Source organism: Prionailurus viverrinus, chromosome C2, assembly GCF_022837055.1.
Source record: "Prionailurus viverrinus isolate Anna chromosome C2, UM_Priviv_1.0, whole genome shotgun sequence".
Taxonomy (NCBI): Eukaryota; Metazoa; Chordata; class Mammalia; order Carnivora; family Felidae; genus Prionailurus; species Prionailurus viverrinus.
In genome coordinates this window covers 154,296,090-154,313,039 of record NC_062569.1, presented here as the reverse complement: position 1 = coordinate 154,313,039, position 16,950 = coordinate 154,296,090, and the positions used below count along the sequence as shown (strand labels likewise).

Below are 16,950 nucleotides of genomic sequence, written 5' to 3'. Positions count from 1 at the left end.
CCGATTCTGTGTCTCCCTCTCTCTCTGTCCTTCCCCCACTTGTGCGCTCTCTCTAAAGTATTAATAAATAAAATTGTTTTAAAAGTTTACAGATCCCTAATTTAGGCCGTGGTGGGAATGTGGGTTCTGGACTCCTGCTGTATCTTCCGTCACAAAGCTTAGTGCAGAAGGTGTCACTGCCACCTACACAGTGTCCTTACCCAACATTAGAAAATAGCATGGTTCCAATGCCACAATCCCAAGTGTGTTTTCATGTGAGGGCTCACAGATGTGTTTGTCAGACACCCTGGTATATGCTTGACATGCATCAGGGGTCTCACTGTCTAGAGCTGTCTTCCTGACTTCCCTCAGCAGCCTCTAGCCCCTCAGAGAGCAGAAGGAGAGAGAGGAAGTAGGGACACAGGCAAGAGTTAATGGGATTAGATCTAATGGACCGGAGGCGCACTGTCTTACCAAGTTCCTTCAACACCGATCGTCGCATCACGTCCACAGCTGACCCTCGCCCAAGACCAGCTTCCCCATTAGCAGCTGTGCTCCGAACACTATGTGTCACCAGCGCCGGTGCCCGAGGTTGGGTGGCTGATCCCTTCACCGTCTTCGTTATGAAACTGCCCATAGAATGCAGAAGTTCAGATATGCAGGAGCTCGCGGAGAAACCACTGAATTTTTTTCCAGACGCACCAGAGGAGAGAAGGTCAGGATGACGGAAGGGTCACCACATGGAGTCGTTGGGTTTCCATTGGATCTGGTGCTAAGTTAACAGCCCTGGGCATCAGCCTTGATCACAGTCCAGAGAAGCAAGATGTGATCCAGAGGAAGAGTGTCCTCTTTGTGCTGAGCTGGGGACTGAGAGGGAGAGGATATGATGAGGGCTTAAGGAATAAAAGGCATCCACGTGTAACAGTATGCATGAAGGTCAGTGCACAGTAGGACCCAGCGTGGCATCAACCGTGTTCTTCCAGAAGACGGTCAAGTGCACAGCGTCTGCCCACAGGGAAGAACCAGGCACGCCCTGCGGCTGAGCCTTTAGCAATCTGCCCCCATGGCTGTTGTTTTTCTTCAGCTTCCACTGAAAGACTTTGAGAATTAAACCAAACAAATCACGGGCTGCCTCGCTGTCCCTCATCCATGCCCTATAGTCACTCACTGGCTAACCTAGAATATTCTAGAATGGTTTGGAATGTTCTTCCCCCACCTCCCACACCTCCTCAGGTGTTTGGTCTAACCCACTGCCTGCTCAAGCATACTAGGTCCCCTCCCTCCCTCAACATTCTCATTTTTTAAAAATAGCATCACTCGCCATCCACATAGCATATAATCTACCAATTTATTTTGTTTATGAGCTATTTTTAGTCCCTCCCACAAGGTCAGGAATAGTTGCCTGTTTGGTTCATTGCTGCATCCCAGCCACCTAGAATACTGTTTGGCACATAATAAGTCTTAAGTTAAAAAGTTAAATTAATAAACTATTCACTTGATAAATAGTTATTAAATGAATTCCATTTTTTCCCATGTAGGGGTCAACTGTTCTTTGTTTAATTTGATTTTTATTAAACACTGTCTTTGTCTCCTTCTCCCAGCAAAGAACATTGCTCTCATGCCCAATACCTCCATCAGAAGTGAATGTGTGATAGAATTGTGCAGTTGCCCCTCGGACATTTTTTTCCTTATTTTTTTATTTTTCTTAAGTAGGTTCCATGCCCAGCATGGAGCCCAGTGCGGGGCTTGAACTCAGGCCCTTGAGATCACGACCTAAGCTGAGATCAAGAATCAGACACTCGGGGCGCCTGGGTGGCGCAGTCGGTTAAGCGTCCGACTTCAGCCAGGTCACGATCTCGCGGTCTGGGAGTTCGAGCCCCGCGTCAGGCTCTGGGCTGATGGCTCGGAGCCTGGAGCCTGTTTCGGATTCTGTGTCTCCCTCTCTCTCTCTGCCCCTCCCCCATTCATGCTCTGTCTCTCTCTGTCCCAAAAATAAATAAAAACGTTGAAAAAAAAAATTAAAAAAAAAAAAAAAGAATCAGACACTCAATACACTGAGCCACCCAGATGCCCCCCGACTTGGACATTTCTTAAACCCATTTTTATACCTAGTCCTTGCCTAGTTTTGGACCTGTGCAGAGTAAGCCCTCAGTAAATTCCCCAATAAGGGAACCAGAGGTGGAAACTTGGAACAGATTCCCACTGGGATGGTTCAGCCACGTTAAATGATTGATTTGGTTCCAAGAGTCTGAATAAAGCCAGGAGATGGCTTTGTGGAGGAGAGAATATTCCGAGGGTAGAGGGGTGTGCCATAGCTGGAGTCTTGGTATCTGCTGATGGGAAGTGAGAGAGAGGACTGTCTGTGGAGACTGTCCATTGAGAGCCACAAGGGGTCAGGTTAGCAGGATGAGGGAGAGGGGCTGTGTCAGGAGGCAGGGATGAGAGGCCAGCCCTGGTGCCCGTAAGAGGAAATCAAGAGCAGAGGTCTGCGTGACTGGAAGTTAGGAAGGGTCCGTCATCATTGTGTCTTGAGCCAGACAGAATTAGTAAAGGCTTCCTTGCCTAGGAAAAACATGAGGAACTGAAATATCATTTTCACTTACTATCGTTTTGCAGATTGAACAGTTTGGGCTTCTATAGAAATACAAAGAGTGTTTGTTTTGAAAAATCCATTCATTCTTAATTCTTACCTCCCAGCTTGCAAGAAAAAGCTAGAAAGAGAAGAAACTATGCTTTCTATATATAGTGATAGCTTCAGTTCAAGAGCATGTACATAAATTCTTTTTTTTTTTAATTTTTTTTTTAACGTTTATTTATTTTTGGGACAGAGAGAGACAGAGCATGAAGGGGGAGGGGCAGAGAGAGAGGGAGACACAGAATCGGAAACAGGCTCCAGGCTCTGAGCCATCAGCCCAGAGCCTGACGCTGGGCTCGAACTCATGGACCGCGAGATCGTGACCTGGCTGAAGTCGGACGCTTAACCGACTGCGCCACCCAGGCACCCCTGTACATAAATTCTTAAATGTCAGATGTTAGTTAAATAAATGAGGACCTAATGGTTGATCTTGAATACTTTCAGCATTTGGGATTTCAGTCTGCCTTGGATTATAACTTTACAGAAATCCTGTTTGCCATGAGATGAAGACTCGGGGGCTAATTACAGCTCAGGAAAGCATGCAAATTCCAAAATCAGACTAATTTTTTCAATAAAGGTTTTTCCTATAAATGCTTTAGAAACTTAGAGTGGAAAATTCAATGCTCAAAAAACCAAAAATGCGTCCTAGTTTAATTGGGCGTGGCACTAATGTGTGTGTGTGTAGGTTGTTCTTTCCTCCCTTGTCTTTTTTTTCTATTACTTTGTTTGTTTGTTTGTTTTTAATGTTTATTTATTTTTTGAGAGAGAGAGAGAGAGAGCATGAGCAGGGGGAGGGGCAGAGAGAGAGGGAGACACAGAATCCGAAACAGGCTCCAGGCTCCGAGCGGTCAGCACAGAGCCAGACGTGGGGCTTGAACTCACGGAGCATGAGATCATGACCTGAGCTGAGTCACACGCTTAACCGACTGAGCCACCCAGGCACCCTTCTATCACTTTATTTTTAAGAGAGGGGAGGTCAGAAACCATTCCCTTCAGAGAATAGGCCAACCAATAAATGAGTTACTAACAAACCACTAGGCTACATAAAAAGGTGCCATGTTCTTAAACATGGTCAGGTCTGTCCTAGAGACAGGGACTGGGGCGGGGGAGGGGGGGGCCTTCGGAGAGAAAGGGATCAGCCTGGAAAAACAAATCCTCCCCAGTTCATGACTACATCATTGACTTCATGTCTTCTGATAAAATCCAGGCCATTTTATAAACACTGTCCTCACATCTTTGTTTTTAAGCCTGACTACATGTCGTCAAGGATGTGAAGCCTGAGACTGTGTGCCACGACACCACAGGCCACGGCCCAGACACACCCAGAGGACGCAGAATGCGGGGCTGTCCCCACACTGCCTCCTGTGCCTCTCAAATGGGATCCTCATGAAATTCGATGTAGCACAATTAAATTAAAATAGTTCAGCACCAGTATATAGCTGTCAGACCTCAAAGTAATTTTTCCAAGAAGGATTTTTAGGCTCGAACCCCGTGCTTCCTGATGACCACAGAATCATCAATGTGGGAGAAACCTGTCCCACGGGTTTTCATTGGAGCTGCTGTCGAAGGCTCCTGCATTCAAGGCCTGACCCTGTGAGCAGAATCTAGGTGCAGAGCTATGGCAACCATTATGGCAGGTGGCTGGAGGCCAGCCCCTCCCTTGGTCCCTGCTCTGGAGTCCCCTTCAGTGCTAGCACATTCCTTTCATTGGAGGATCATCGATGGATCCAAGAGGCCACAGCACCCATGGCGAACCAACCATCCCCATGACCTTCTGGGGAGAGAGAACTGTGCTCTTTGTTTCAGTGTCTGCACGTTTCTTTCCCCTTCAAAGCGGGGACTTGCTCTGGACCCGGATCGGGAGGCTGTTCAGCTTAGAGTCCGCTAGGGGAAGACAGTCTACGTGTGTGCCCAGCGCCACAGTGACTGTGACGGTCCCGATGCTGAGATGAGGTGCACTGTGGGCGTCACACAGGTGCAGGCAGGCAACACTGACAGAGGGAAAAGAAAGCTCCAGGGGAGAAGGTCAGATCTGCCTAGGGCAGATGTGGTTGGGTTCCACTGAGATGTTGGTGGCAGCTGAGACATGAGGGTGCGTGGGGGATGGGGGTGCAGAATGGAAGCGTGCAGAAGGAGGCAAGACACAGGACACAGAACACAGGAAAGTCAGTATGATGACTGAGTGGTTTGAAGGCTGCTCTCGGCCCATGTCCCCTTTGAAACTGGCACCAGGCGGCGCCTGGGTGGCACAGTCGGTTAAGCGTCCGACTTCAGCCAGGTCACGATCTCGCGGTCCGTGAGTTCGAGCCCCGCGTCGGGCTCTGGGCTGACGGCTCAGAGCCTGGAGCCTGTTTCCGATTCTGTGTCTCCCTCTCTCTCTGCCCCTCCCCCGTTCATGCTCTGTCTCTCTCTGTCCCAAAAATAAATAAAAAAACATTGGAAAAAAAAAATTGAAACTGGCACCAGCCATAGATGAGGGGCTGGAGCAGGCTGTCGGGTGAGGCTGAGAGCCTCCGTGGGGACAGCGGCCGACCAAGCACAGAAAGGAGACCCACAGGGCAGATCTCAGGGCTGGCGTGAGCAGGACGGAAGAAGGCATGGGGAAGGAAGCCAAGTGCAGACTCAACTCCTCCTCTCTCTCTCTCCCGGCCCTTGTAAACATGTCCAGCTGCTCATTACACACCCAGTATCTCCAATTCCCTCCCGGTTCATATTTCTAAAACGCGATGAACCATTTTTTCTGGAAAATCGTCTTCCCCTCTTGGCATTCTTACTCTCTCCTGGTCCCACCAGCCCTGGCCTCTGGAGTCAGCTCCCTACCCCCGCTTCTCCCCCCTGTATGGAGTCATAGGGTCCTGTTGTCCGTCCTCCAGTAGAAGTTGGGTGCCAGCTTCTTCCTGCCCAGTGCGCTGCTCACCCCAGCCCACCTGCACACTCCGTCTGCACCTGTCGGTGGCCTCATGAAGGCCCACACGTGAGCTTCTCCCCGTGTCATGTTCATGTGCCAAACTGGGGGTCCCTGCTCCTCTGTGCTGTATGGGGCACGCTTTTCCGCAGGCCATTCCTCAAGCCTGTGTGTTCCTAAAGCCCACGGCCCTCCTTCCTGCTCCAATTCTGATTTCCTGACCTTGCCTCTTACGATTTAGCTGGGAAAATGCAATCAGGTTTGAGCCTGCTTCCCTCACCCAGCAAGTCCCCCGAAAGCATCCCCATTCTTTCTTCCCTCCTCCCACCCGGAGGTGGTTGCTCCGATGCCCCCTAGGGACCCCTACCACCTCTGCTCCTGATAGAGCCCTTGCGTCTGTGCTCACACGTTGTTCCTTCAAGTGTACCTTTTCATTGTGTGAATTTCCCCCTTTACTTCCCCTTATGCAAAACACTCAATGGCAATAACTATTATTGCTTGTATTTACAGCGTCCAGGATTTTCATAGCAATCCTAGGACATGCATTTTATTGTCCTATTAAACAACGAGGGAAACAGACAGAGAATTAAGTCACCTGCAAAGCACCACACAGCTACTAAGTGATAACAGCCAGAATTTGAACTCAGGCAGAAAGACCGAAACACCCACCAGCTTGGCAACTCCATCCGAGTATGGCTCACGCTTCTCCTGAATCAAGGGAAACAGGTTTCCCTTGACCTCCCTTCTCCCCTAATCTGACCTTTATCTTAGCCCTGCCATTGACTTGCGAACCCTTCAGACCAGTTCACATGCACTGTTTCTGCTTTCTTATCTGCCACGTGCTCCTTCCCCTGCCGCAAAGGGGCATCTCCAAGTCCGTAGATGTGGCCCTTGTGCAGCTCAGCAGGGATCACAGAATTGTCATTCTGACAGCACGTTTGCACCCGAGGGGGGTCTCTTCCTCTGAGTCCTGGGTTACCAGTTGCTTCCACTTCTCAGAAGACACTTGAGTATCTGGTCTGCCGTACGGTGGTGTTTCTCCCAGAGCGCGCATTCGCCATTCTGATAACACGTGAACTCTCGGCGGACAAAAATATTTTCCGCCTCTGAGTTCTACGCTGTGTGCTTAGTGCCGGCACGTCGCTCATGCTAGTGACCGACTGGAACTGGAACGTAATCGGAATCTCTACAACCGTTGAAAATAAGGTGATGCGACTTGCACGCTTTGACTCTTCAACTTTGCTTCTTCTGCCTTCCAAGGCGACAGACTTTGGGTAACGAGAGTTTTTTAATCAGAGAGTGCGAAAAACTAAAGTCGTCTAAGAGACGCAAAGGCAGACGAATCCTGATTTTTTTGTTTTGCCCCAATAGCTCTGAACAACCTGCATGGCCCCAATACCATGTCACTAAACACGAGCTTCCAAGGGAAAGAGAGGGCGCTCCAATAGCCACTGCAGAGGTTTATAAAAGAAATACTGTTGGGGCTCCTGGGTGGCGCAGTCGGTTAGGCGTCCGACTTCAGCCAGGTCATGATCTCGCGGTCCATGAGTTCGAGCCCCGCGTCGGGCTCTGGGCTGATGGCTCAGAGCCTGGAGCCTGTTTCCGATTCTGTGTCTCCCTCTCTCTCTGCCCCTCCCCCATTCATGCTCTGTCTCTCTCTGTCCCAAAAATAAATAAACGTTGAAAAAAAAAAATTAAAAAAAAAAAAAAAAGAAATACTGTTTTTCAACTTTCTGTTTTACCTGTGAACTTGCTCAGACTTAGGGTTTATTAATCACGTCGTCAAAGGCGTGGTGAGGAGGCGACAGAAGGACGGGTCCCCAAGGTTCGTTGTTCCTGGGACTGGGTAAACACGGGGTAAATTTAGGACCCAGTGACTCCGCCAAATTGATTTGCTCCCTGAAGCTGCAAACACGTTTCTCTGTGCTTCCGGGGGGGGGCGGGGGGTGGGGAGCGTCTTCTGGGCCTGCATGTTGTGTGGACTTCAGTCGGCTCTGGAACTCGGCTCTAACGGGCCTGTGGGCTTTGGTCTTCACAGCTCCTGACGGCCCACCTCAGGAAGTCCACTTGGAGCCCATCTCATCTCAGAGCATCAGAGTCACCTGGAAGGTAAAAACACTTGCATTCCTGATGCTTTTTGCGCGGGGTGTGCCCTTCACTCGTGTTAAGTGGTAGGATGCTGAGGCACTCACATTTCATACAACTTTTGCTTTGCGAAATGAGATTAACCGCCCTTTTCTTGAAATCGAATGTGCGTATCCCCATGTTGGACACTCGTGCGGCCGATTCTGTACCCACAAAGAGCGAGGTCGTTTTGCCTTGTTTCCATGCGTGGAATTTGATGGAGTCCTAAGAGCTGGTCTCCACACAAAGAGTGAAACAGATGTGGCCGGCGCGTCTCATTTCTGTCCGGTGGGGCGGGGCGCTTTTTCTAGTGGCTTTTCTCCCAGCGGCACATCAGAGACTGGCACAAAGGCCACTGAGCTGGTGGAATGGACCCCTGCCGGCACTGTTCCACCAGCTCGCGGTGTCCCGGACAGTGCCCGTCACGTCCCCTCAGGGAGCCAGGTGCCATCCTAGGCAGCAGTGACCGCACGTGGCCACAGGTGCGGACCGGCCGCTGGTCAGCCGGTCGCGGGGAGACACAGCTTGAGCGACAAACTGAACAGCTGCCCACTCGGCACAATTTCGTCCGGCTGGCATGTTTTTTCCTAGCAAAGCTGTTGGCGGAGGAAGCGGAGTTGGTGAATGTCCTGGAACAAGCCGGTCACAAGCACCCCCTTGGGTGCACTGCCCGACGTCACTAACGTGGTGGGGGAAACTGTCTAGGGGATTAGTCATCCCTCGATGTGCTCTTACCATTCATTGATGACTGTAGGTCCAATCCCTATTATCCAGAATATTCTTGCCGGAGCCAAACTTGTGTAAGTTGCACTGGCTCTTCCGGCTCTGGTTTCCCTCCCTGCGTTCCATCTCAGAGGAGAAGTCGACAACCACAGCGGGGTCCTTAAGGGGCTCGCCCCTGAAACCCGGGAAGACCTAACTCATCACACCTGCTGTTGCTGTTGTCCTTCCGGTCCCAGCTCCTTAGAAAAGTGAGCTGCGTCCATAACACAAAAGGATCCTCGTTGTCATGGTGGTGTTGACGCACTTTAAGGCCACAAGCCCTCCTGCGGCGAGCTCTTACATCCCCTAGCCAGTGCTGTGGCTCCAGAGGACACCAAGCCAGGACCGTTTAGCCGGACGGACAGTGCAGTCCAAGCAGCGTGGGACGGGGGTGGTGTTTGTCTCTGTGAGCACATCCGCCAGCTGCGAGCATCACACACTGTGTAATAAAAGGCACTCAAGCAAGCCGTAACCCTGTCTGCATCCCAGCCACGCTACAGACGGAATGCTGACTCACTCGGGCTCAAAGGCTCTGTGAGGCTTCCTCCACTGGCCCTGCAGCATCTCACACTTTGCCACCGGAAAACACCAGCTATTCCTGTGGTCCCTAAAGCGTTCTGGTCCCTCATGAGAAAGGTGTCTGTCCACAGAGCTTGTACACCGAAAAATGGAAACTTTTGAGACTTTAAAGGGCGTTGCGTCCTTTCTGTCTCTAGAAGGAAAAAAAAAGCCAAAGTCGGTAAATTGCAGTTACGTTTCTTGTTAGTGTCAAAAGAATGACCATGTTGTGGGCTCTCAGAAGAAAGCCTTGCTTCCATTAGGTCACGAGCCGGTCGTAATGCGTGGTTCAGTGTTTTGCCTCGGAGCAGCGGGCCGACGTTGTGTGGCCCGTCAGCACGCGGACAGGTGCACAGGTGACTTAACAGACCGAACGAGGTAAGGGCTGCTGTTCGCTGGCTTGGCATTTCCTGTTGGCCTGATTATGTAATGGAAGTGCGTCCCCGATTCAACTAAATTGTGCTTTTATCTGCAACCCAAAGTATATGTAAAGGATGATACATTGCAGAAAATATGCCTTGATGTTATTATGGTGTAAAAGTCCCAGATTTATATCTTGTGTATGGAGACTGATCAGAAAAGGGAAGAGAGAAGGAAGTAAAGAAAGAAAGAGAAATCACATTTCCCCAGAGAGGGAGCCCCGTGCCAGTCAGCGGGATAGAAATCCCCCAAGTTGTGAGAGGACTGGGCTGGACACTCATTCAGGGTCACGGGACAGCTCACGGAAGTAGAAGGTGAGCTCAGTGGAGAGAAGACAGAGGAGAGAATAGCCCTGGGGCTTTGGTGGGAAAGCAGCCATTTTAGGCTCTCGACCTCTTAAAGGTCGGGGGCACTTTGGCAGCCTTTCTTTAACACTGGAGCTGGAGACTAAGTTCACTTAATTACTGTGTAAGCAGTGCTTCTGTGACATGCCCCTTCTGTTGAACAAAATAAACAACACGGCTTTCTTTTTTATCCAGCCATGTCTTTCACCAAAGAAAAGTCAAATTTTAAAATTTTCAAGTCTGGTGAAGTTTCCCCAGGGCCGACTGAATGGTCTACCCATAGGGCTCGCCAGGCCACTCAGCACTGGCTGCAGGCTGTCACCCTGCTTTCCTCCAGTGACAATGGTCCCTTAACGTGCCCACAGCTGGCCTCTGCCTCCTCCTTGCCGGTCATGGCCAACACCGTTTGTAACGTTCCCCCTTCTGCCTGCTCGATCCCTCTGACTTGACTCTCTGTGAAGATGTGTGCATCTCCGAAGTGGAATTAATTATCGGAGCGTCAGTGCCACCCTCACTCTTGGTGACAGCTCAGTGAGACCCCCATCACACGGGTTCTACGTTCTGTTCTACGTTCTGTTGTTCTGTGAGCTCCTGAAGGTCAGGGAGTGTCTCATCCATCTTCGGTCCCCAGTGACTGGCACCTTGGCATGCATGAATGAGTGAATGAACAAATGATTGGCGGAGGACATCTGTGAGCTGAGAATGATGAGGTCCATAGCATAGATGTTCCATATCACAATGGCCTCTGAAGCCTTCCATCGTTCAGCACCTGCCGTGGAGAAGGCACCCTAGCTATGAGGAAATCCGAGCCTCAGGCTGTACTATCATGAGGGTCTAACCCATGCTACAGTGAGGTTCTCCCGAGCCTACCGTGGGAGGACACCCAAAGATGTGAGCCCTGCTCTGTGGGGCAGACGGACGGCCAATGGGCTTCTCCTGTAATTTATTGAAAACTGAGTGGCCATAATGGTTCACAAATTTTGTGTTAGGTGTCAGAGGAAATGGCCCTTTGCACGTCACATCAAATGTCAGCCTTCAGGCAGATGTCCGAGAACCAGGGCCATATTAAATCGGGCTTTTAATACTTTTACGTATTTGGAATTAAATAAAAATGCTGAGCAGCACCTTGGCAGCAACTCTAGAGGTAACATCAGTGGTTCTAAATAAATAAAAATAAATGATACTAAAGGTTCATTTTCTAGCTCTGGCTCCCCCCTCAACCCTTTAAAGGACAGAAGGGTCTGCAGAAGCAAATACAATTTACTGCATGTTTTTGCTGGCGTTCCTTAAAATCAGAACAAATATGTAAAGCTACCAATTATTGATAAAAGATTTGATAAAGGACCTGCAAAATCATAAAACTTAAAAGAGAATTCTTTGGTTTGTCAGAAAACTGCGGTTTCAGTCCATGTCCCTAAGTGTCAAAATACCGACGGAACAAGTCTCTTTTGAAAGGGCCCATCACCTTCTCTTCTGGCCAGTCTCAGAATCCACGGATTCCATTTTATTGCAAATGCAGGACAGTTTGATTGCCCGCTATTTGCATGTGCTTATAACAGAAAACCTTAAGCCTCTGGAATATTTAACTATCACAGGTATTTTAAAACACTTCTCCAGAGGACGCAATTTAAGGCAGAGGTTTTTTGTTTTTTTGTTTTTCCTATTGACGTAAATATTTCCTTTTGTTTAAAACGAGAAGTCCGTTTAGAGCCGCAGGCCATCCGGAAACTACGGAATTTTCAGCTGTTTCAATATTGCCGTGCTAAAAACAGCTGTCAAACTGATGACTCCAGAGAGGTCCCTGAGAATGACTTGGCCACTTTTCTTGCCCCTTCTGTGTCCACCCCTCTGGCTGGATTTCATTTAGAATGAACAATGTTGGAAAAGAGACACCTGATTTCCATAAAATATGAACATCGCGTATTTAGGGGGTTAAATTTCAGTAAGCTGAAGAATGCTTTTAACCAAACACCACATCTCCACAATCCCCAGTAATTCCCACCGATTGAAGCACCACTGCAATCTATCTATCGTATGTTTCTGAGATGAGCTCTTCCAATGAGAAAATGGCTTAGCTCGTCATTTAAAAACAGAACTGCCTTCTTGCCAGTGACTTTCATCATAATGATTTAATAAATGGCAGGTTCCCCTTGACTCCTGCATCTAAATCCCCCTACCCAGGAAATGGCTTGCTGTGTTGGAAAAGACAGCCTTCTAGAACAGTGTTCCCTGGCTGGGATCCCTGAAGCACTTGCTCTCTACCAGGCATTGTGTTCAATTTTGCATACATTATGCCATTAGATCTGTGTACCGAGTACGTCAGGTTTTGTACAAACTCCTGACGTTAAAGGGATTTGCCCAAAATCCGAGGGCTGCGGACTATCTGCTTGAGGACCCTCACACAGCTTTTCCAACTGGTTTCTAAGCAACCGAAAAGCTAAGGTACTTGAAATGCCAAGATTGCAGCTTGGGCCCAAGTGAAGTTCAACAAATATTAGTTTCTTGTCCTGTTCCTTCCAACCTCATGTTATAAATTTTACCCGACATTAGTGTTAGAGGAGAGAAGAAAAATGTAACTTTTACCTTCTCCCTCTTTCTTTCCAACTGTAAACTTGAACCTTAGCATAACTGGACCAGTAAGTCAACACCCCTTTTTCCAACATCAGTTGAAATTGAAAAGGGTTGCCTTGAAATTAATTTTACTTCATTTCTTGCTTCTCACTTTAATCCTCAGGCTATGAAAAATTACAGAATTTACATTTCTTAATTTGTTCTAGAGTTGGATTTACAGCAGCTTTATTAAAAATCCCGATGACCAACATGTGTTACAAATATTTAAGTAACTATCAGCCCTTCTCATATTAACAAGCCAGGCTCTTTCCCCTATAGTAAGAGAAGAAAAATCCAAGCTGATTTAAAAACCTTTTGGGCATCCACATAGCCTAGGAATATTCTCTCTCAGCTTCTTAAAGTTGAGTCGCTCTGGGAGGATAGAGGGCATATCTTGTCTTGTTTTTGTTTGTTCACTGTATCCCCCGTAGAATTATATTTAAATATGTGTTAAATGAACACATGAACAATTTCTATTGCTTGCATTCATGTTAAAATATTCATATCAAGAGGAAGTACCTTGTTTTTGGAAACCTTTTTTTTTTTTTTTACTGTGTTCACATCTTACTTTTTTGTACATGTATAACATACACAAATCCCTTTAACAACCCCATCCATTGTTTATTTGCTTCATTTGGCATGTATTTGGCATCTCTCTCCATCTACCCCTTGGGTTAGCCTTCCTGGTTTAGCTGTGTGATTGGCCTTCACCACTGACCCTAGTTCTCTGTCCCAGAGAGAGCCTTGATCCAGACTGCCCAAGGGTCCTGGCTGACCTCCCAACCTAAGCAGGCAGTTCTCTTGGTTCCCAGCCCCCAAGTGCAGCAAAAAGATGCTGGCCAGCTTTCCAAAGGCTGCTTAGTGGCCAGGAGTGTGGGTCCAGGTCTGACACCAGGCATGCTGGAGAGATTGGCTGGAACTCAGCATAGGAGGGACATCCCATCGTACGGCTCCAGTTAATTGACCCTGACAGGACACAAATTGAGCTTGGACTAAGGACTAGGATCAAGGCCATCTCCATTCACCAGCTGGCAATCCTTTCAGATGGCTCGTTCTATAAGTTTCACACTGAGGCTGGATGAACATGACACAATACAAGACGTCAGAGGCACTTTCGTTGTTCTGTTTCAAAGATGTTAGGTGATAAACTGCTAGCGAAGAGTGTTAGGAGGCAGAGATGGTATTTTTGGCTTCATAGAGAACATTATCAAAAATGCAAATAAGAATAATGATAACAATCACAAAGTTAGAGCTAAAAGAGCATTCTGGACATTTATTGATGACCAGCTACAGGTCTTTCTTTGTCTAACACAGCAACATCATATTTTACAAGTGAATTAGGTTCTAAAGGTGGGACATTAGGGGAGAAAAGGTGAGGAGCACCTGGGTGGTTCAGTCAGTTGAGCGTCTGACTCTTGATTTTGGCTTAGGTCATGATCCCAGAGTCAGGAGATCGAGCCTCGTGTCAGACTCCTTGCTGAGCATGGGGCCTGTTTAAGATTCCGTCTCTCTCCCTCTGCCCCTCTCCCCCACCCATGCTCTCTATTTCTCTCTCTAAAAAAAAATAAAATAAAATAACTAAGATGGGACATTAGGATAAAAATTGCTTATGAGTGAATAGTATTAAAAATTACTTAATTGCCTATTAAGTACACTATGCATAATTTTAGCTATGAAATTTTACAGGGACATATGTGTATGAATATATACTACTTCTGGTGAAAAATTAAGAGTATATGCAAAAATATCACTTGACGACATTTCATCATGCATCAAGGAGGATTAACATAAGTTAAATGTCTCTACAAGTAAATTGCATATAATAAGAATACTTGGATATCATTTAAAAAGTAATAGATTAGACTTCAGGAAAATCACGTATTACTCCCATGACCACACCTAATAAAAATGACCTCCAGCAACTTACTTTGTCTTTGCTGAAACTCAAACCCTTTACACTCGTTCCATTCAGAGAGTTTTTCTTATTTTATCATAAACGAATGGACATGTTTGTAAGTATTATCTTCCCTACTCATCTGTCAGTACTGACTTGATAACAGAGAGGATAAAAGACATGATGACACTTTAGAATATGCAGGTTGAACCCTTGAATGACAGCCTCAATTTTGATCCCTATGCAGGATGCTGGCCCCCAGGTGGCTCTGGGTAGCACAGCCCTTTCTGCTAACAATACATCCCAGTAAATAAAATATGGTGAAATTTGCCTTACCAAAAAAAAAAACAAAAAACAAAACCAAAACAAAACAAAACAAAAAAAAGCAAAACCAAAACAAAAAAAAACAACAAAAAACAACAGCAACAACAAATAAATAAAAATTTTATTTTAAATAATCTAATAATGAATGACTAGGTAGTAACTTTAAGAAAAATATTCATAAGATTGCCTCGTGTTTAGTTTTACTGGTTCTCATAAAATACTAACTCTGCTTTTAACAGAGAACAAGTCAGATCAAGCTACAGTGAGTATGGTTCTAACCATCATAAAACCAATTGGCACCCATCAAGTGAGTGAATGAAGATACACCATTTTATTTGCCTGATTTTCCTAGAGAGCAGTCATTAAGCCATCTTGCTGATGACATTTCTCATCTTATCAGAGAAATCAAATAAGGTAGTTAAGTTAATAAATGGGGCACCTATGTTAGAATGAAAAAATCAAACAAATAAAGGAACACATGTCCAACCAAGAATTGCGCAGGCAATGTAATGTCCTAGACATGTCTCTTAAGGCAAAGGAAGAAATATGATGCTGCTTTTATCATTTAAAACCAGGCTGGACATAGTTCTTTGTGGTCTGTTTCAGGAAGAACTCTGGCCAGGACAGCATGAGCCAATTGCTGTAGGAGACTGTCCTGTATCCAGTTTCCACATTCTATGTTCAGGATAACATGAAAGCAAACAGAAAAACACAATGTATGTTTTCAGATTCATTTCACCACTACAAATGCATTTAACTAAATGCAGTAAGATGTAACCAATCAACTCTATCTCGTATAATTTTTTTTAAAGCCAGCTCCTCTTTGTAGAAATCTCTTTGAAAACTAGTTTTACGTTCTTTCAATTCTTGTGATGGATTCCTCCCGTTAGCACATGCTTTTGAAAAGTTTAAGTTGAGATGTAAAATAAAAATGCTATGTGCTTTGAGTAATCACAGAAATATGGGCAATGAAACAATTCTATCTTTTAAAGACATATTATCATTTTTTTGTGTTTTTTCTGGAAGTTAACCATCTAAAGTTGAAAATAAGCCCTGGGGGCACCTGGGTGGCGCAGTCGGTTAAACCTCCGACTTCAGCCAGGTCACGATCTCGCGGTCCGGGAGTTCGAGCCCCGCGTCAGGCTCTGGGCTGATGGCTCAGAGCCTGGAGCCTGTTTCCGATTCTGTGTCTCCCTCTCTCTCTGCCCCTCCCCCGTTCATGCTCTGTCTCTCTCTGTCCCAAAAATAAATAAACGTTGAAAAAAAAATTAAAAAAAAAAAAAAGAAAGAAAATAAGCCCTGTTTTTATGTACATAACAGAAGAATTCAGGAGGCATATTATTGACTTCTGGAAGTCAGAATCCCCAAGGAAGGAAAGTATGAGGTATAGAATGTGCAGGGTCACTCCAGGGTCAACACAGGACCTGTGGCTCTCTTTGCATTTGGGCATGTGTCGGCCTCATCCCCCATCTGAGAACCAGACTGGTCCCTTGGGGGTCCCATGTCCAGGATAGCGTGTTCCTGGCAGGGGAGACTATCCTATTGAACACTCAACACTTCTCCTCCATTACCCATTCGTGAGTGTTCATGCCCATAGGTCCTTCAGTTGAGGCCAATGCCTCTCATTACCAAAGCACAAATAAGAAGCCAAGTTTAATAGCTCTGTGGAAGCAATGGGCCGTATGCTTCAACCATGACATAAAGAGTAGATGGTCGATACTAAATCCATGATCGAAAGTCCACTGTTGATGCAGGCACTGCTGCTCTTCCCATAGGACCCCAGTTAGAACTTTGCCATCCCCACAAGAAGGAGGACTGACTCCATCAAACACTCAGCCCAAACCCTGGCCCCTCTCAGACCCTCCTGTCACAGAGGTGCATCTCCTCACACCATTGCTCACCTCCCATCCCCACCCCGCCTCCAACCCCAGCGCAACCCATGAATTCTACCCTGCACGTTGATTCAGTCCACAACATTGTGTCCCACAGGGGTCTGTATGCCGTTTCTGTCAAGGGCCAAAGAGTAAATACTTGCAGCCTTGTGAGTCCTATAGCCTCTGTCTTAACCATTTAGCTCTGCCACTGGAGGGCAGAAGCAGACAGCCAAATGAGTGCATCCAAGCTCCAGTAAAACTTTACTTAGACATACTGACCTTTGAAGCTCACATAATTTTCACACGCCACAAAATATTCTCCCTCCTTTGAATTTTGCAGCCATGTAAAAATGTAAAAAGTGTATACGTTCTTAGCTAAGGGCCACATAGAAGAAATACCCAAAGAGACCTGGCCCCTCGACCATAGTTTGTCAACCGTGCTTTACTGAAGAAGGCAACGCCTGGGAAGCAGCCGTATGCAATTGGAACACATCACAAATAAGCTTCCTGTCACTTGGCTC

The 16,950-nt window shown here is 46.8% G+C and overlaps 1 protein-coding gene across 1 annotated transcript in view; it reads left to right on the top strand.

Moving 5' to 3' along the window:
• DSCAM (DS cell adhesion molecule) overlaps nucleotides 1-16,950 on the top strand; it is a 632,639-nt gene that overhangs the window by 507,899 nt on the left and 107,790 nt on the right. The window contains exon 16 of the mRNA XM_047874074.1: nucleotides 7,558-7,628. Coding sequence (XP_047730030.1) covers nucleotides 7,558-7,628 — 71 coding nt within the window. The remainder of the gene's footprint in view (nucleotides 1-7,557; nucleotides 7,629-16,950) is intronic.